The sequence below is a fragment of the Paramormyrops kingsleyae genome, chromosome 7 (assembly GCF_048594095.1).
Source record: "Paramormyrops kingsleyae isolate MSU_618 chromosome 7, PKINGS_0.4, whole genome shotgun sequence".
Lineage (NCBI taxonomy): Eukaryota > Metazoa > Chordata > Actinopteri > Osteoglossiformes > Mormyridae > Paramormyrops > Paramormyrops kingsleyae.
Genome location: NC_132803.1, coordinates 34,822,028 through 34,843,521, shown reverse-complemented (window position 1 = coordinate 34,843,521; position 21,494 = coordinate 34,822,028). Strand labels below are relative to the sequence as shown.

General features: G+C 41.9%; 1 protein-coding gene across 17 annotated transcripts in view; it reads left to right on the top strand.

Annotated features, from left to right (window-relative positions):
• The window catches only part of nrg1 (neuregulin 1), a 117,350-nt gene that overhangs the window by 85,593 nt on the left and 10,263 nt on the right, over window positions 1-21,494 (top strand). For 12 of the 17 annotated variants that reach the window (XM_023796572.2, XM_072714839.1, XM_072714837.1 and 9 more), the window contains one exon: window positions 19,772-19,910. In XM_023796572.2, coding sequence (XP_023652340.2) covers window positions 19,772-19,910 — 139 coding nt within the window. Of the gene's footprint in view, window positions 1-18,661; window positions 18,918-19,771; window positions 19,911-21,494 lie in introns of those variants that run through there. The other 5 variants (XM_023796585.2, XM_023796656.2, XM_023796610.2 and 2 more) reach the window with 2 other exon arrangements.

The window sequence follows — 21,494 nt, the reverse complement described above, 5'->3', positions numbered from 1 at the left end:
GGCACCAAACATTCCTTAGAGACTTTTGGTCCTTGTTGACATGATAGCATCACACAGTTGATCACACTTTCATGATACGAATCTCTCATTGTACCACATCCCATTATTATAGGATTGAGATATGGTGACTGTGGAGGCCATCTGAGTACAGTAAACTCATTGTCATGTTCAAGAAACCAGTCTGAGATGGTATGAGCCTTGTAGCATGTGTGTGTTATCCTGCTGGAAGTAGCCATTAGAAACTGGGTACACTGTGGTTAAAGGGATGGACACAGTCAGCAACAATACTCTGGTAGGTTGTGGCATTTAAATGATGCTGAATTGGTACTAAGGGGCCCATAGTGTAGCAAGAAAATATCCTCCACAAGCTCCACACCATTACATCACCACCACCAGCCTGAGGGATGGATTCATACCTTCATGCCCTTTATGCCAAATTCCAACACTACCATCTGGATCTCACAGTAGAAATCAAGACTCATCTGACTAGGCGATGTTTTTCCAGTCATCCTTTGTTCAATTTTGGTGAGCCCATATCCACTGTAGCCTTTAGTTTCCTGTTCTTAGCTGACAGGAGAGGCTCACAGTGTTTTGTGTTCAGAGGCGCTCTTCTGCATACCTTGTAATGAGTGGTTACCAGAGATGCTGTCGTCTTCCAATCAGCTCTGACTTGCTGTCAACAAGGCATTTTTGCCAATAGAACTGCCACTTGCTGGATGTTTTTTCTTTTTCGGACTATTTGTTGAAAACCCTAGAGATGGTTGTGCGTGTTTCTGAAATAATCATACCAGACCATCTGGCACAAACAACCAAACCATGTTCAAAGTCACATAAGTTACCTTTTTCCCCATTGTGGTGATTTATGTGAACATTAACTGAAGCACCTGACCTGTATCTTATTGATTTTATACATTGTTCTGCGGACATATGATTGGCTGATTATATATTTGCTTCAACGTGCAATATAACAGGTGTACTTAATAAACTGGCCAGTGAGTGTATATGATGAGCAGAATTGTAATATTTACTATAAATAAAATTCTAAATCTGAGTACTATAGACTTTTTCCAGATGCCTTTAATATGGGTTTGTTTCTATAGGGGTGAATGTCAGTTTGGAGCATGCTCCAGGGTGGTTTGTCTGATAGATAACATACCAGCCCCCCACCTCACCACCACCCCTTGGTGGGGGGAATCTGTTTGTGCCCAGTGTAAAATCCCAGGAGAAATGTGGAGTCAACAAAGCTTCATCATCTGGAAACAGTAGATTTGTAGCAAACAAAGCAGCAAAGATTAATTGCAAGGAGCGAGAAAGAGAGAGAGATGCCCCATTGAATCCTCCCTTATTAGAGCAGGTTATGTGTTAGTGGGATGTGCAGGCTCTCCCTCAATACAGTCAAATGAAGAAAAAAATGTTTTTTTGGGGTTTTGCTACTCATAATACACTCATGGTGTTTAAGTTTAAAGTAAAGCTGTTTACATTTGTCTTTCCATCTTCTAACTGCTTATCCAGCACAGAACTGTGCTGTGTTTACATTTGTGCTGATGATATTTTCCTAGAAAGCCTGGGAGCTGCAGGCTTGATGTGACATGTATATAATGAGTTGCAGGCCATGGAGGACAGCACAAAAAATGCGCAAGATATGCGTCACTTTCAACACACCTGTGAGCAACCGCAGTAACCAATACCTAAATATTTGTCTCCAGGTGTAAGTTTCTAAACGTCCGTGGTGCCAGGGTTACTTTCGTTATAGCAGTAAGCCCCCTCTCTGCACAAAACTCTGCTTAATAGTGCTTTAATGTTTGAGCACTGCTCTCAGAATGCTGCTCACCCTCAGTCATCACAAAACAACAAAATGTTCTAAGCATGAAAAAGATATGCATAATTTGCACGATAAGCTGAGATTCTCAAGAACACACACTCACCTAAAGGATTATTAGGAACACCTGTTCAATTTCTCATTAATGCAATTATCTAATCAACCAATCACATGGCAGTTGCTTCAATGCATTTAGGGGTGTGGTCCTGGTCAAGACAATCTCCTGAACTCCAAACTGAATGTCAGAATGAGAAAGAATGATTCCTGGTCTTAGAGGAATGTCATACGAGGAAAGGTTATTTGAGCTAAATCTGTTCAGCCTCAAGCAAAGGAGACTGAGGGGGGACATGATCCAGGTCTATAAGATTCTAACAGGTTTGGATGCTGTTCAACCGAATAGTTACTTCAGCATTAGTTCCAATACAAGAACTCGTGGCCATAGGTGGAAATTAGCGGGAGAACATTTCAAACTGGATTTAAGGAAGCACTTCTTTACACAGCGTGTAGTCAGAGTATGGAATAGTCTTCCTGATAACGTAGTGCAAGCTGAATCCTTGGGTTCCTTTAAATCAGAGCTAGATAAGATTTTAACAACTCTGAGCTATTAGTTAAGTTCTCCCCAAGCGAGCTCGATGGGCCGAATGGGCTCCTCTCGTTTGTATAGTTCTTATGTTCTTATGTTCTTAGAAAGGTGATTTAAGCAATTTTGAGCGTGGCATGGTTGTTGGTGCCAGACGGGCCGGTCTGAGTATTTCACAATCTGCTCAGTTACTGGGATTTTCACGCACAACCATTTCTAGGGTTTACAAAGAATGGTGTGCAAAGGGAAAAACATCCAGTATGCGGCTGTCCAGTGGGCGAAAATGCCTTGTTGATGCTAGAGGTCAGAGGAGAATGGGCCGACTGATTCAAGCTGATAGAAGAGCAACTTTGACTGAAATAACCACTCGTTACAACCAAGGTATGCAGCAAAGCATTTGTGAAGCCACAACACGCACAACCTTGAGGCGGATGGGGTACAACAGCAGAAGACCCCACCGGGTACCACTCATCTCCACTACAAATAGGAAAAAGAGGCTACAATTTGCACGAGCTCACCAAAATTGGACAGTTGAAGACTGGAAAAATGTTGCCTGGTCTGATGAGTCTCGATTTCTGTTGAGACATTCAAATGGTAGAGTCAGAATTTGGCGTAAACAGAATGAGAACATGGATCCATCATGCCTTGTTACCACTGTGCAGGCTGCTGCTGGTGGTGTAATGCTGTGGGGGATGTTTTCTTGGCACACTTTAGGCCCCTTAGTGCCAATTGGGCATCGTTTAAATGCCACGGCCTACCTGAGCATTGTTTCTGACCATGTCCATCCCTTTATGACCACCATGTACCCATCCTCTGATGGCTACTTCCAGCAGGATAATGCACCATGTCACAAAGCTCGAATCATTTCAAATTGGTTTCTTGAACATGACAATGAGTTCACTGTAGTAAAATGGCCCCCATAGTCACCAGATCTCAACCCAATAGAGCATCTTTGGGATGTGGTGGAACGGGAGCTTCGTGCCCTGGATGTGCATCCCACAAATCTCCATCAACTGCAAGATGCTATCCTATCAATATGGGCCAACATTTCTAAAGAATGCTTTCATCACCTTGTTGAATCAATGCCACGTAGAATTAAGGCAGTTCTGAAGGCGAAAGGGGGTCAAACACCGTATTAGTATGGTGTTCCTAATAATCCTTTAGGTGAGTGTATGTAATACTAGTTTAATATCAAAATACCTTGCATGTCATCTTAAGAAAAGTTGTCTTCAGAGTATGAAGAACAACATCTTAAGCATGGCCATCATGTAACGGTAATTCATATCATTTCTTCACTTTACGGTGTAAAACTTACATCACAAGAACTGGTACCAAGGGATTGACATTCACAGTTGATAGGTTTATACTGTAGGTTACAATGTGATGGTATTATCCAATAATCTTTTAACCTATATACTGCAAAGGTGTGCTTGCATACCAATTATGTCTATTCCTGGGTATAACTAGGGCCATCACTATCGGTTATATCAGTAATCAAATAATCTACTGATTATTTGGCTGAACATGCAAACTCCACACACACAAAGCAGTGATGTTTGGCAACATCACTACCCAATTCGCTACTGTGCCACTAGGCTGTGGCGATGTTTCCCATGCAATCCTCATATTGCAAGGACTGAGATATTCTCCAGGGTTCAAACTATCAATAAATTGCCCTAAAACATTTTTACTTTGTTACAGGAATCCAAACTTGTAAGCTTTGCAATATTAATGATGATTCCTTTTCAGCGTTATCTAGTATTGGTTTTAAAAATTAGTATAATGTTTACTGCCATTGCATTTGCATGAGCACTACATGTGATCTCCGATACAATCATACAGTATCATTTTAGTCCTTTCTATTGAAAGACTGTTTCATAGACTGGGTCTTTGTGAGAAATTAGGCAAAAAATGAGTGAAGAGGAGAAAAGCAAACAAGAACTGTCTCAAAAAGACATTTGTATTGTGCTGTACGGAAATATTTTGTATTTTACATGGAAAATGACCAAGAGCAAGTGATGTGTCGGCACTGCTTTGTGTCTGTTGGCACAACTTGGCCACACCAAGTTATTTGACAGACTCTGTTGGTAGGTAAGTTAAAGGTAGATAGGTTCTACATTTGGTTATATAGTTAATTTTCAATTCAACTAAACATCGCAATATGAACTTTTCTAGTCTTGTTCAACCCTACTCAAAACACGCAATACAGTACATTAACAAAAGATAATGTTAATAGGTTATTATGTACCGTATTATGTAAAATGATGCAGCTTAGCGACAGGGTAACATACAGGAATTCAAATAAGCAAAATGAATTAAGTCAAAGTGATGACAAGGACAGGTTAGGCTACTTCGAGAGGCTAAATGGGACATATCTATGGCTAACCTCGCATTAGAGGTTAAACCTGAATGTCTTCTTTTAAGATGTATTTGTTTTGTAGTTGTACCGTGGTGATATTTAAGTTATGCTTTGCAATTCTGACAGACGACTGCATTCTCATTCGCTTTTAATGTGAAGTGCTTCCACACAAATGATGCTTTTGCTCTTTTTGGACCCTCATCCACTACTGTATGTACTGTCTTCTTTCCACCATATTGCCAAGTAATCGACGGAAATTTTTAATCGATGCCTTTTCGTAATCGAGTATAATCAAGAGCTCTAGGTATAACCATAACATTTTTATTTGTGTAGCTGATCTCACTAATGTTTTTCTGCGACACTAAAAATGCTATAATTTTTTGTATAATACACTGCAGTATTAATGAATGGAAAGTTGATATATTATGGTCATACTATCCTCTGGATAGACATGGAATGAATTAACAATGGATGCAAGTGAAAAACTAACCAGTGCTTGCAGGTACAGCCTTAATGAGCCTCATGCATTGATAAAACTCTATTTCTTGTCCCCAAACTCATTGCAGTTATTTTACTGGGGCGTGGATCTTGTCTTGCTCATGTCTTTGTTAACAGCCCCTCCTGACAGGCATACATAATTAGCATGTAATTTATCATCGTCAGGTTTTACTGGATTCTAGTATACGCTTTGCTGTTCTGTTACCTGGCTACTTTTCACATGATGAGTCATGGTACCACATCTCTCAGAGACATACTGTGGTTTAGAAAGGAGGCGAAGACACCATGTGCCTTGCATAGCAGTTAATGAAGGAATACATCTTGTAAATGTCTGGCTGGTGCTGCTTCCTACCTTTACCTCAGCACCCTTCATATTTACCTGAAGTTTTTTATCGAATACAACCAGCATGATGATGGTTGGCAGCTGTGACAGAGCTAATTTGGTGCACTGTGTCGGTAGTATGTTCATTGTGTTGACAGTCCTGCGATTACACATTATGTCCTCATCAGGTTACTGTTTGCACTTACTGCCCTGATTTGTGAAAGTCAGTTGAAAGAGCCGTTTGCAGAAATAAGTGAGATGTGCTCACTAAAATATAATACATTAATACAATAATATAATAATTTCACTGTTTTCCTCTACTAATAATTAACCGTGATGACATATATAGAACAATGTTCTGCTATGGCAAGCATTCGCCAGAGGCGGAAGATCTAAGATCTAATGGCAAACATGGCCGAATCGCAGCTACACATTATCTGTTACGACCACTTTGCGAGAACTGGGTGACTGAACAGTAAAGTGCCCTCTTCTGGAAACTCCCATGATTCCTCTGGCCTTTTTATGGCCACTAAAGCTTGTTCTGTACAGATGGTTCCGCAGCTGCCAGTCTCTTAGGTATTCCTGCCGACATTGGACATCGTGGCGAACGCGGCGCCCGTGTTGCAGTCTAATTAGATGTGGTGGCGAGGATGCACATCGCTGCCCAGGAGGGCCAAGGGATACATTACAGATGGGCAGCCGGGCCGCCTCATATGCACGCTACTTTTCATGACATCACATGAAAAGGTGGTGATCTATTGCCTCACGTTTCAAGGGTAAATAAATCTGCTGTCATATTCCAGACAGAGTGTCCTGCTCCCCTCACCTTCCCCCTGAACAGCCATGAGGCTTTGAAAGAATGAGGTAACCTAATGCCTTTATGAATTCCATTTTGATATAGTTTTCGAAATTAAACTTGGACATGATACGTTTTTTTTTTTCCTTTCCTCCCAAAGTCTTTTAGTTTTTTTTCCGGAATTACTTTTAGGTTAAAGAGAATTTTTGTAAGATGGCAGTTTTAATCACTGTGATTAGAAAGGATTATTTTTACATTCAGTGCACCTAAATAATAGCCCAACTAACCCATGATTTTTAGCTCTAATATTTCAAATTATGTCAGTGTATTTGAGTTTTTAACTTTGGCCATGTAATGCATTTGAATGAGGCCTCTTGTAAAGTAATTGGTCTAAATAGACAAAATAGCTTTTTTTTGTGTGTGTTGCAGGGGGACCCGACCCCGTCTACTGTATCTAATCCTTTTGAGTTACTTCAGGTCCAAGGCTAATAAAAGACACGTCCTATAGGCAGGGGGCAGGGGGATTAATTAATTAGACGAAAGGCCACGTGAGGCCCCATGCACTAATTTAACAGCAGCAAAATTAAGTGACATCTGGCAATTAACTTGCCAATAACGGAAATGGTAACCCTGCTTTTATTTCTATTCAAAGTAAATGACTCTAATGGGTCTCTGTGCTCTGTGTCCCTTTGTCCTTCTTAAGTGACTCAGCAGAAATGAAATGGGGAGGCGGGGCAGTCTGTTTTTGCAGTGACATCTGCTGAGCCCGTCAGGTGGTGAGGGAGTGACGTGGTGGTCTGGATGGTGCTGCACATCTGAAGCTACACCATGCACATTCACTGATGTCTCAGATGAGCACGGATAACGGTTTTGAAGCACCCTGTTTCCCCTTTGTTTCTACATACAGCAAGCATGTGAAGGAATAAGATTGCCCACAGTGGGATTTTAAAGTTACATGCCCTTTCATGGTTTTTATGTATTTTTTTCACCCTGGACTGTGAGCATGACTACTAAGGGTATAAGCAGGATCAATGCTTATTTGAAAATGAGCCAACCTGCTTTCTGTGCTGCTTTCTAAAATGAGTGTATTATCTGCCTTGTTTTCAGTATAATGTTTATTTCTCATAATACGGATTGGCGGCCGACTGCATTAGGTTTCATTTGTCAACATCAGGTGTCTGTACAGTATGTGCCTTCAGAAAAGCTTGACAAAATGGTTAAATTTAACCTCCAACACTGTTTCCCTGGAAATGCATCTGTGACATAGCTGCTTATCCTGCTAATGTTTATCACTGTCGTCAATGCTTTCTCACTATTGATCAGTTTTCAGTTTGAAAAGATTTTACTTAATGCAAGCAGTGATACTAATACTATGATTTAGTTGAGGGGTGACGTCTGGAAGGTAGTGTAGGGGTTCCCTGCTGCCACTTCTCCATGGTAAGGATTCCATTGGGCTGCAGAACACTGGGGTTTTTGGAGAGAAGGTGGTTAATTTCCAAAAAGAAACTGTTTGTTGTACGACAAATACAGCAGTTTGCTGGTCAGGATACTGGGAAGCTCCAAATTCCCTAGAAGGACAGTAGTGAAATCATGTGTAATCTGGCTAGTTTGGTAACATGCAAAATGTGTATTGGGAAAAGCCTTACTTATATTATATATTAATGGAGGAGTATGGAGAAGCTGGGCCAGTGTATTTGACTAGGCCCAGTGCCTGCTTTTTTGTACCCATTCTAGGGGTGGATTCACCGTCGTCGGTCCTTTTCACTTGATTTTGTTCCTAGTGTGTCTGTAGTGGGACGGGGGGGTGGGGAGAAGTGCCTCTTCCGGACTATTTTGTCCCCCCACCCCATTACCACAGATGTCATTGTTAGGGGACAAATGGGTTGTGTGAGAAGTGCCACAGAGAGCATTGGGGGTAGTTCCGTATCATCTTACGACGCAGTCCTGTCGTGATGAGTGAGGGCCCCTCCCCACACGCTCATTCCTTCATTTTCACTTTTGTTTCATTCTCTTGGTCATTCGTAAATGCGCTGGACTGCTGCCCACTGTGTAATGGATTGGGGCCATTTCATTACGCCTCCTCGTGAAGTCGGGACGTCTGGGTCACTTCGGGTAGCCTCAGTCACACACTCTGAGCACTAACATATACTGCTTGGCTACCATCCATCTTTGAACGTCACATTCAGAAAAATCATGAAACATTCAAAGGAGTGGGTTAGTGCGGGGGGGGGGGGGGGGGGATCTCATCGACCATTAAATTCCCTGTAGACTTTGAAAAGTTCTCTCTGGGGAGAAAAAGATATTAAAATATCAATAAGTATGTACCGACAGCTCCTCCATAAGGTAATGTTATTGGTAATTATTGTAAGCTGTAAAAGCACGGGCAGCGAGGGAGTCAATGGGCTGCATGGCGTCTCAATCTCCATCTCCACCTCCCATCTCCACACCTACCGAAGAGTCTCTAAAACCCCCAGAGCAGCTGAGTCATCCACTGTCTAATTACAGAGGCTTCTGTTTGGAGGCAGTCAAAGTAAATCTGATGGAGATGTGCTTCAACGAGTTTGGTCAAGATTGGGCAGTATATCACAAAGTACCACTGAGATCTGTTAAAAAATAATAATTTAGGCTTTTAGGGAATATGTTAAGTATTTTCAGTATTTCAGTATTTTTTTCAGTATTTTCAAGGCATCCTCCCTCCCTCAGTGATGACAAATATTTGTTTTAATTCCTGGGTCATGCTCAATACCTGTGATGAAAATGAGGGTAAAGTCCCCTCTTGTCTGGGTGATAATGATTATCTAATTTATCATGTTGTTTTCATAAGAAGCAAAACCTGTAATTTCTATGTAAGCTTTTTCATTCACTTTTTCATTTCTGGTTTGTGTGGTGTCTTGACTTAGCTGTTACGTGTTTAGCTGGAAAATTACTTGGGGGGAATATACTGTAGTTATAGTTCTGTTTTCTACATATTCTCTAAAAGAGATAATCTTTTGCTTTAATACTCAGTCCATACACATTAAAATTTAAATAAATGGACCATTGACAGACTGCTACTGATACTGTAAAAGGGTTGTTATACATACTGTTTTAGTTATATTCTGCATTTCTGGTTAGGAGAAAAAAAATCAAAGGCTTAGATTGCGTTACATGACAGTAGATTTAAAGAGTTTATTTTTAACCTCCATTGATGTGATGGATTAATGCTATATTCAGTCTCTTACTGCCTCTAAGAGCCCTACCTGCTTTAAGTGCTTTTTCACCTTGACTTCAATGTTATCTCACAAAGTGCTCTATTTGTGTGTGTGTGTGTGTGTGTGTGGGGTCCAGGTATACTGTACCTTACCTTGTGGAAACCAAATGTCCCCACAATGTGATGGAAACCCTTTTTTTTTTACCTTATGGGGACCAGTTTCCTGGTCCCCATGTGGGAAAACTTTATTTTATAAAAATCTGTAACTGCAATGAAAAAACTAAAAATGTCGTATGTTGTAAAAAAAAAAACTGTATTTTGGTTATGTATGGTTATGATTGGTTGGTAGGGGTTAAGGTTGTCATAGTTAGCATTAGCATTTTTCTCAAAAAAATGAATGAGTGGTCCCCAAAAAGATATGATTACACGACTCTTACTCATTTTTCTTAAAGTGATACACCCTTGACATTTTATCATCATTTTAACAAAGTTATTATACAATGAGTCTTTAAAAAACAATTTCTATCATTTTGCAATTCACATCTATGCCAAATTAATAAAATTACAAGAATACAGCTTTTATGTGTGTGTTTGTGTGTGTGTGTAGTGAATTTCTTTCTGGTCTCTGTAGTTTCATTTTAAACTTTTAGCATGGCATGTTGTCTCTGAAATTGGTGGATTGCTTTGATAATGATTAATTAGAAAACTAGATGCAGTGTGGAGATGGGGTTACTTATTTTATTGATCATACATAGAAAAAATGACAGGAATGCACTTCCTTCTTTTTGATAGATGATACTGAAGTAGGAGGGTCAATCAGTGAGATTAACTGAGGCATTAAAGGAAGCGCTTACAGGAAATAAATCCTGATTGGTTGTGATGGATACTAAGGCTGATTGAATGCACTGTTGGCTCCTGATTTCATGTGTAACAACGCAGCAGACGTGAAGATTGTTTTTTTAGCAACCAGGCCATTTGAGAGCAATCAAGGCTTTTTTGCAGTTTTTTAGTTAATGTAGTAACAATTTGTTTCGTGTTGCATGAGATACTGTTTGTTATGGTATGTTTCTGGTTCCTGAGTTCCATATTTACATATTTACAGTGTTTGACCAAAAGTAATATGCCTGTTAAACTGTCAGAGGCAGAATGATATCCTAAAAGATCAGTGATTTATGGTAGTTACAATAGTAGCTATAGTTATAAGCTGTATTCTTGTAATTTTATTAATTTGGCATAGATGTGAATTGCAAAATGATAGATATTGTTTTTTAAAGACTCATTGTATAATAACTTTGTTAAAATGATGCTAAAATGTCAAGGGTGTATCACTTTAAGAAAAATGAGTAAGAGTAACAGCATGTCTTAACAACTTGAAGGCAAGAAAGAGGTTGGACTCATGACTCATGTTACTGGTTTTCCCTGTGTGTTTCCATGCATGACGCATACTACTGTCCTTTCTGTATTACCAGTTACAATTTGAAAATAAACAGTTGTGATTGTCAATCATAATACAATAGCCTATTTGGCTGTGAAAATGCAAATATGAAACTGTTGTAGCATGATAATTGAAAAATAAAAGTTTGATTATTTCTAATAAAAATATTAGTCATAGTCTATGTTATTGACATTTCTTAGCATGTCAGTTTGTATAGCTCAGCCATTGAATCAGTTTGCCTTTCTATAATAGAAAAAGAGAATAATTGGATTATACTTCAGACATAGCTATAAAAAGCCTGCTGATCCACCCACAGTGGAATGAATACCTGCTGCAGTACTGCTCTAGAATCCCTCTCTACTTGTGTGTTCTCTCTCAAAGTACGTCCATCCTTGATATTAATCAACTAGTAGCCAGTAAGGGCAAATATTTGTTTGATGGAAGTCTGCAAATTATTGACGGGGAAGAAAAAAAAATTGTATGCATTGTTTGTTCTTTGTGTAGTATAATAGCTAATTGGCTTCTCATTTCTTTGGAAACCTTGAATTACTCAATTACTCATGCATTTCAAGCATACCCTGGCTGTGAGTAACATCTAGAAAGGCAAAGAGTAACGGCCTCTGCTTCTTAAATATTCCATTCAGCTTCCATAGGCTAATATTCTTTTTTTCCTGCCTGTATTTAGAGTGGCAGTGGAGGGAGTTGCTGAACTATTGATTGTGACGACAGGGCTGGGCACTATCACCCTAAGTAGTCCAGTTTTCCCGTCAGGTATCGGACTTTCAGAATGATGCGTCCAATCAATATTTCCTCCTTAAATCGGTCTGGAGGGCAGGGATTATGAGGACCCAAGGGTCACAGATCATAGCGTAACCAATACCACACTGCTCTCCTTGGTCATATAGGACAATGAGCAAGGCATACAGTATAGGGACATATAGAGTGCAGTATAGAGTAAAGGAACTATATGGTAAACTGTAAAATATTTTGCCTGTTGCCATGTTGTTAGTTTGTCATGAATTGTGCAGTCTGTCTAATATTCTAACTTGTTCAATATGTCTGACATTCTGCTCACTAAAACTCAGATGTATTGTAACTCATGTATCTCCTGACACGCAGCCATTTGTAGACCGGACCACCTGTCACTATAAATTCCCAGCGTTTTGATTTACTTGGTTCTCACACATCCTTAGACTCCGCCACCCTCCTCCTTGGGGGGTGGGGGGGTAGGGGAATCAAAGGGATAGCCAGAGGTCGTCAGTCGGCCTGCTTTAAAAGTCCGTTTGCGGCAGGCAGATCCAGTTTAATACCCCTCACCGTGGACTGTAATTGGCAGCAGTTCTGTGGGAGCGACTTAAGGGGGAAAATAGACAAGGAAGTGACTTACCGCCAGGTGAAAGGGGGCTGGGAGCTACAGAGATGCTTTGCTGCTCTCAAGTCCTGCTGCTAAAAGACACAGCTCAGGCACAGTGGATTCAGTTAAGTGAGCACAGTGTTTGCTAAATTACCTCTTTAGGGTCATTGCCCTTATACCCTGACTGATGCTAGAGTGGAGCCACCCCCCACCCCCGACAAAAAAGTACAGACAATAGACCAAACTTGGTTTGTTGTGTAAAATATAAATTTGATTTTAGATGCGTCTGAGGCAGCAAGCCGTACCATCACACAAATCTCCAGGTAACGGCATAATTCAGGCTTTATCACAAACCGCGACAATTCAGTCCTAATTAGAACGCAAGCTACGATATCTTCAATATAATATTGCATAAGTCCTCTCCTTCTGAATGCATGATAAACATGTAGCTCATCCCTTCTAATGATGTGGGGTCAGCAGATATAGGAAGAAGCTGGCTACTTGTCACTCAGAGGTCATGGGTCATGGAGCAGGTTTTGGGCTGTAGTTGTGCATCCTGAAGTATAATTTCCTTTCTGGAAATGGAATCCCCACTGGTTGGTTTAAAAGCTACTTTAAAATGGACTCAGACTTAAGGTTGTTGAATGATCAACATTTTACATTTTCCATCTGAAATATTGGCTGTGGTGCAGGTTAGCATAAATTTTGCTTTGCTGATTGAAGGATAGACCACCGTTTCCTTGCAGCAGACCTAATTGTCATCTTGTCTTGGAAACTATCAAGTCAAGCAAGCCTCCATTTGTTGGAGTCGGAGCTGGCGGGGAGGAGACATTAAGGGAGCAATTGGGTTCACCGTTTCCGCTAATGACTCGACAGATTGGTGGGAGATAGCTGCCCTGAGGGCCGTGGTGTGGGCCGGCAGCGGGGCCATGTTGCCAAGGTGTCAGTCTTCCAGGCAAACAGCACTTCCACCCCAGACGGATAACCTTGATAGATTAGGTCCTGGGGCCGATGCGCCAGCAAGGCCGGAATGAGGTGGGCCTGCGTGGTGACCCTGTTTGAGGTGTTCCTTGTTTGAGAGCCTTGTAAAATGTCTACTTTAGGCTGGTTTAAGGTGCTTAATGTTTTCTGTGTAGTTGTTTGTATAAATGGCAGTGGTGTTTGTGTGTGTGTGTGTGTGTGTGTATTTTTAAATAAACAAAGCCCTAGTGCCATTTGGCTCCACAAACTTGCTGTTCTTCAGAAGGTGGGCCCTCCCCCCTTGTAGCAGCTGTCGTTTCCACAGGCAGCTTCCTCCACGTGGCCATAATGGCTGCTGGATTGATGGGAGGTGGCGCGGGAGTAATTAACAGATCGCATGACGATCCCAAGTAAAGCAGATGCTGTTGCTCATATTGTGCAGCATCATGCCGCACTCTAAACCTATAGCCCAGCATGTCTACTGTCAGAATGTAGGCAGACACCAAGGACCTCCACAGCGGCAAGAATACCAGAGCTTCTCTGCTCTTGGTGTGATGGGGAATGGCACGTGTTTTCCGGATTCTATGCTCTGAGGCTCTCTGAGTATGTTGTGAGTATGATGTAAGAGCCCATTTTATCTTGAGGGGCATCATCCGGCCGTCAGATCCTCAGATGAAGACGGCCACCTGGAAGTGTTTTGTGGTCTGTGTTTTTGGTGGGTGACTCCATCCTGACGGACGCAGGTGTCGTCTCAGGCTTCTCGCGTTGGGAGCCCTTAACTAACCATTGGACTCGTCCAGTTGGGGTTAAACAACACACCCTGTGTTTGTGCGACAGCATTTGGGGTGCATGGTTTCTTCATCAGGCTGAGCCCATTTGCTGACCATCAGGCAGGGACTCTCATTGGCAGTGTGCTATCGGAAATGTTCTTTCTCTTTACTTGGCCACCATATTTGCAAAATGGGACAGGCCAGCAGAGCCCTGTTTATAATGCTCCTGTTCTTGGCCAATATAATGAGCCAAAGGAAATGCGTGACTTGATAATGACCCATATTTAACAACTTGTGCTTCACATGTTTTACAATTCCCTTTTTGTTTGCGCTTTGTCCATTCCTGTTAGGTTTATCTCTATGTTAAGTGTTCTAGACAGAGGTACTCTCCTACTGACCTGTTTTTAGATTTCCATTGCAAGAAGTGAACTTACTGTAGGTTCTAGGTCTTATTAAATGGTTTTGCCACAGCATACATTGGACTGGTTAGTGAAAACTGGTTATAGATAATCATCATTCTTGCAATATTTGTATTACACATCCATACCAGTTAATTATTTTCCCCCAGCACCCATAATCAAGATGGCTTCACCACAAAATAATTAACTTAATCTAAGGTGATTGATATGTTGTAGATGGTAAATCTCACTTCATAGACTTGGCTAACTTCAGTATGATCATTCCTTACCGGATCGAGATCGGTTGTGAATCTTTGTAGTTTGTTGGCTTGTGCAGCTTTCTGTAAGCGGAGTGGGTACTGGAATGCATGATTTTGATTTTAAATATGAAACTCTTCATAATATATTCAAGAATGTGAGCTACACTAATAATGTAATCCAGTGTTGCCCAACCTTTTTTCTGCCACGGCACACTTTCCATAAAGCAGCATTTTTCAGTAAGTGTGCACAGTTGAAAAACAATGATGTAATCCATAGTTTCATTAGTATTCTTTCCTTTTTAATTGGTAAGCATCAGTAAATATTTACAAGCTTTTGTTGGCTTACTTATTTGCTTGCTTTACTTACTTTTACCTAGTTGGCCAGTTGTTCTTTCATATGGAAATTCTGTGAAAGGGCTTGCTCATTAAGAGGAGGAATGATGAAGAATATATGCTTTGGAGTCTGTGGCCTCCCTGGTCAGTGCTGATTCCAGGCTGGACTTGGTAAAGGTCTCTTAGGAAATCTCATATGCATAAACCTGATAGAACAACCACACTAACTGGTCCACACCACTGTTCCAGTTACTTGTGTTATTTTTTTTGTAGGGCAGCAAATGGCAATGGCTAAACACAAACCATTATTTGTCGAGCTAATCCTTAAACAGGGTAAATCCTACCCAAGGAATGAGGATTTAAGGTGGACACCAGAGCCGCTAATCACAAATAGCAGCTAAAGCATTTAATGAAGCTTAAGGGATGTTAGAGGATGTTTTATTTCATGCCAGCAAAATGCTTTCCAGTATTTACCTCAAGAATAAGAAACCATTGGGGAGGGTGTCCCTTTCTCCCTGCTATTTATTTGCAGTTAGACGGCATTTATAAATTAAACTGAATTTTTAACTTGATTGGTTAGCTTGTATTGGGCACTCTTCTGCAGAGTTGCAGGCACTCAGAGGGGCTGCATTCCCGCGTTTGCCAAATTGGAAATGCCAGCTAGGTCTGCATTTTAACACTGCACTTAACTATTATTTATTGAACTGCAAGATGTGGCCTCAAGGCTCCTAGTCTGACAGGAAAAATTCCTTTTTGGAATACAGGGACTCAAACCTTTGCAAATGGAACTGGAATTTCAATGTTCCGAGCCGCAGTTTATCCCTCCTTCAGAAATAATTAGCCGTCTTTTATTCTATAAGTCTTTTTTAAGCATGTTTTTGTTCCAAGCTTGTGGATGAGCGTATGAATATGTTACACATATAGATGTGTGTCTCAGACCAGAGGCGAAACCGGAATGTGCCTCTGAGGTAAACGAGCGAGCGAACGACGCCGCACCCTCAGACCTCCCCGAGGGTGGGTGCGAATTGGCAAGCAGCGCAGTCAGCATGAATCGCGGGTGGGCAGGTGCCGGTCCGTGGCTCTGTGAAATTAATCATCTGCCGGGCCCAGCTTGCAGATGCTACCGACCTGGGCTGGTCGGTATGAGGAACGCCGGCGCGGCCCGTGAAGCCCCGGCACTCCCTCGCCAGCCGAGGGGATGACTCACCATGTGAGACTCCGGCGTCACTATACGGACAGAGCTGTGCTGCTGAGAGCCAGAGACCTCCTCCCCGCCTCACCAGTGCACAGCATCTAGACCTGACACTCTGATTCTCTCCCTTTCGCTCTTCATCGCAAAGCCTTTCCAGTGCCCAGTGCGAGTTGTTTCAAAGCATCTGCTTAGTCGCTGAATTAAGGTGCTGAGGAGAAGACTCTAGGTCTCAAGTCTAGTTTACGCTGCCATGAATACCTCTGTTTTGTTACCATGTCGCTGCAATTAACAAACCAGAAATACATTTAAAAAAATTAAAAAACACCTGTGTCTGAATGGTATCAATGCCAATCTGGCATCTTTCATCGTATGTGGAATCCCCACAAACATCTCTTGTGGGCACAGAAAAGCTGTTGTCAGATTTGTGAAGGAAAGCTTCTAATAAGAATTGTAAAAACAAGTATATGTAATTTTCTTGCTGATATGTATAACAGGACGATGTGCTCAGAAGGATATGTTTGAAAATCCAGAGCGTTCTGTTTTATGAAGTGACCTTTCTGAGCTGTTTTAGACATTGGGATTGTTTTATTCATTTGAGATTTCAGGGTGTCCTTGTCTTTTGCCAGAACAGTGGTGCAGTGCATTGTGTTGTGTCCTTGACCACGCCCCAGAGTCTGCCTCCTGCGATGGATGTTGCTGGACGCTATAATGTGCAAAGACTGCAGAAATCCCAGGCGTGTGCAATGGGGGGCAGGGCAGGGGAAGAGAGGGGGGTGGGGCGCTGCCGCATTGTACCACGTCTCTGTGTCCAAGTTTTAGGTTTCTTTTTGCGCAAGCAAAAAAAAAAAAGAAATGGAAGCGGATCAATCCCCGGCGCCTCCTACTGTCGGACGTTTAGGAACGCAAAGCTCTGTTCTGCTGCATTGAAACTGAAACCCACACCAGTAGAAGGGGCTGTTCTGCGGTCCCGTTGTAGTTTCACTTTACAAATCAGGCCTTTTTTAAAGGGGTCCTCTGGTGATAATATTTGGATTACTGGACTATTGGGTTGGGGTTTATGGTTGTATTATCGTAAGAACTTAAAAAAATCGGTTTCCTGTATTACATTTCATTAAGCAGATGTAATAAACAAAATAAAATAAAAAATTACGTCTATTGCTATGACATTTAGTACAACTGTCTATGTGGTTCTTTAAATGAAGTGAAAACCACCAGATTGGGAAGCTGCTTCTGTCTTTCCGTGTTGTTTAAGAGGATGGAATGAGCCATGGAGAGCTGCTGCTATGGCCAGGATCAATCTGAAAAGGGCAAGTTCTCCCTTCAGAACACCATGCTTGCTTCTGAAAGGGGTTCTCTTATTTGGCTCTCCCTGTCCCTGTCATGAGCTTCTCCACATAGTGCAGCACAGGACTGGGGGTGGAATTTGATCTATGATCAGCTTGCGATGAATGAGTTTTGCAAGGATGAGTAAAGTGTGCCTTAATTTTAAACCAAAGTTTGTGTTTTTGCTGCTGCGAATAAATGTCAATGTCAATGTCAATGGTTAATCATATAAGTTGATGGTACCATTTGTTTGACATTTATTTGCTTTGATACAACATTATTTTGCTGTTTTTGAACCTCAAGGATGTCATCATCCCCCGAGTTATGCCTTGTGTTTTGAAGTCCATAATTGAAGAAAAGCAAATAATTAAATTTTGAGAAACAAAAATAAATCAATTACATGGTCAAACAATGGCCTTCGTGTTTGTGAAAGATGGTTTAGAGCACGCAGATGAAATCATATTTAGCCAGAAATGTTTCATACATGATGGGATCTGTGACCTTTAAAATCATAACTTAAATTCAGATTTAAATGTTAACTCAGTTTTCCTGTCAATGGCAAGATGGAGTTAAGGAGCCCACAGGCTTCATGTCTTCTCATTTTTAAGGATTGGCATCCAAGTCACGTTTCATTTACAACTGAATGGAAAAGAGGGGCCATAAACATCTATGTGACCACGGGAAAGTTTTTAGAAATGTCAGCTCCTGCAAAGCAGGCTGTTAATGGCGCAATTTGTATGTGCAATCACACGCCTGGTCTTGCGACACTTGTGAAGTCCGCAGCATGGCTTTTGGGACGCCTGTCACTTTTATTGCATTTTGTTTCCCCCTTTTCCTCCCCTGATACTCATTCTGGGCCCCTAATCGGAGAGACACCAATATAAAGGGGGAGGATGATGCATGTCTCACGTCAAGCGATCCCACTTGTTTATTGCAAATGCTGTTTGGTTTTTTTGGTTTGTTTTCCCCTCCCCTGGTAGGCGCTCTGATTGCTCCCTGCCTATTCGTTTTGCCCTAAAGCAACAGAAGCCCGTCCAAGTTCTGACGTGCTTTCTGCCACAGCTGCATTTCTGTGATGCGTAAGATCTCCTGATGCCAGCACTGTGACGTGTAGCTGAGGCAGAGGCATCAGAAAAAGTGCTTATTTAAATTGTTTGAGCTGTCCCCTGCAGTAAGGGCGAACAGGTAGCGGCAAGGCGGACTTTAGAGACACACGCAGAGCCTCGCAGCTCAGGCTATCGATCCTGTAGGGAATCTCATCTCCGTTTCACGGTGCAGGAGAGGGGAAATGCGTCTCCACGTGTCCAGAACTGACAGAAACTTCAGAGGTGAGCCTCCAAGCCATGAAGCTCTTTAGTGGGATATACAGAGATATCTGACAAAAGTATTTGAAGAGCAGTTAAGCTTTTTAGTGTTAATTACTTAAATGTTTTGTGTCTTGCTACTTGCCGAGAGATGAATTGGCACATTGTCCTGGGTTATTCCGTATGTGGCGCCCGTAGTTTCCGGGATAGGCACCGGACCCCCACGACCCTTCATGGGACTTGCGGGTATGGAAAATGTATGGATGGATGTCTTGGTACTTATTGTATGAATTAATGTAATGTATTACTCTATGTATCGCTTTATTTAAAGTAGTATTGTTAGTGTTCTCTGCCGTCCCTGGCTGTACAAGTTTCTTAATGTTCTTAATGTCTTAATGTTTCCGCTGAAACTGACTAAAGCAATTACTCAGGATTTGTATAGCTGATTACTAATAGTACAACCTTTTTGATGAAGGTGAATATCTTTCATTATGGAAAGAGTCATCGTGGTGATAATTTTCTAAGGTATATAGAATCAGGTGCCTCGCTTTTTGTTTGTTGATTATTTATTTATTTATTTTTTATTATTATTATAATGATTATTTTTGGATTTGGAGAGTGAGTAGCATACCTCAGCCGTCCGGGCTGTCAGAGTAATGTCCTCTTATCCAGTACAGACAATAGATGCAGCCTCCATGCAGCTGATCCTCGCATTGGAAAAGATAACCTTGTAGCCAGACCAGACATGGGCGTTTGGGAGTGCTGGAATGGTCCAGCCAGAAGGATGACAGTGAAGAGGATGATGATGATGATGATGATGATGATGATGATGATGATGATGATGAAGATGATGATCTCCCCCCCCCCCCCCCTTGCAGCAGTCACCAGCACCACACCTCCCGTGAGGACCTCGAGCCATGAGAAATACTGCCCCGAGAGTCAGAAGAACTACTGTGTGAATGGAGGGACATGTTTCACCATCCAAGTCACTCCTGGCACCAACAAACTCCTGTGCAGGTAGGACATGTTGACCGTCTCCCTCCGGCACGGACTACGTGGCTGGAAGGTGTTGCCAGGATGATCAGAATACAGCTGCCTTTAGGCTAAGCTGTAGCATAGTTAGTAATCAGTATTGGTCGTCTGAGTACTAACATTTATATAATATTCAGTGCCCACAGGGGTGTTTAATGTTTCCCCTTCACTTCAAATTTGTGCCATTTTATGTATTTATTTGTAACTTTTAAGAGCTCAGAATTCATCTTTTTTAATACAAGGATGTTGTTTGGATTCTATGGCTGCCTACATCATTTCACTTTTTGGGTGGAAAAACAGGGCAGAGGTACAGGCTGCACTCTGTTTAAAGTGCAGGCATCAGCTGAGGGTTTATGGTAAATTATTACACTGCGAAATGCCGGCAGGAAGAATAAAGGAGCGAATGCGGAACCTCAGTCACATGGGCAAGGGCCCCCCGTATTTTGATGCCGAGCCGTGCCAGACCTGCCAGATTAATGTTTACGCGCTGAGTCTCTCAGAAGATGCTGTATTAATGGTCCAGACCGCACTCGACAGTCACCACCCCCATTATGCTAAAACTTTCCTTATTCCAGCACCTCTTAATATGACAACCTGGGGCTTGTTATTAAACCTTAAACAGAGAATGTGAAGCTACCTTGATGGCAGATGGCGCAGTGAGGCTTTAATGTGCTTTCCCAGCGCTCAGAGAGGCTGCTGTGCGGCTGAAGGGCACATTTTCAGAGCTCGTTCTCCCTGCCCAGCACTGTGTGCCATAATGCAGTCAGTGATCAGGTATCAAGTAGCAAATGTCAGCAAATTTTTTGCTCAGTTGCAATTTACACAATTTTCTTTTGGTAGCATTTAAGGTGGAGTTGAAAGAAGGAATATTAAACATTACATTTTGTGCTATAGCAAAGATGAAAAAATCTTGAATTCTTTGCAAGTGTGTTTGTACATGTGGGGCAGAACGTGGCATTGTGGGCTAGGAATCTGTGTCTGTGTCTGCAAGGTCGCTGGCTTGAATCCTGTACCTGGCAGAGTAATATCCTTGATGGGCCCTTTAGCAAGACCCATAACCCTGAAAGTTGCTCCAAGGGTGCCAGATAAATGGCTGACCCTGCTCTCTGACCCCAGTGTGTCTCAGAGGAGAGCTAGAAGAGAAATTTGAAAGTGACAGATTCCCATGTGCCTGTACGAATGTTAAATATGTGTATCATTATTACTCAATTCCTGTACTAATTTACTTATGAATACAGCTGTTTTCCTTCCATCAGTTGTGATCTTTGAGCAAAGACAGTGTGATAAGAACAGTGCATCACAAAGGAAATGGAAAATGATGTACGGGTCGGTAGACTATGTAACTCAGTGCAGCTTCTAAAGCTTTCCGCCTCCCTTCAGCAGCAGCTGCAGTGCCGTCCGGCTGATCGCTCAGTTTTTGAGATTTGGGAGACCTCCAATGCAAACACAGGAGAGGGCTGCGGGTCCTTGGTGCCGCTTGCTTTAAGCACCTGGCGCGGATACGGACTGGCCCTGGCAGCCGTCCACCGGACGCATAAGAGGAGCTGCTTACCATCCACCAAGGAATCA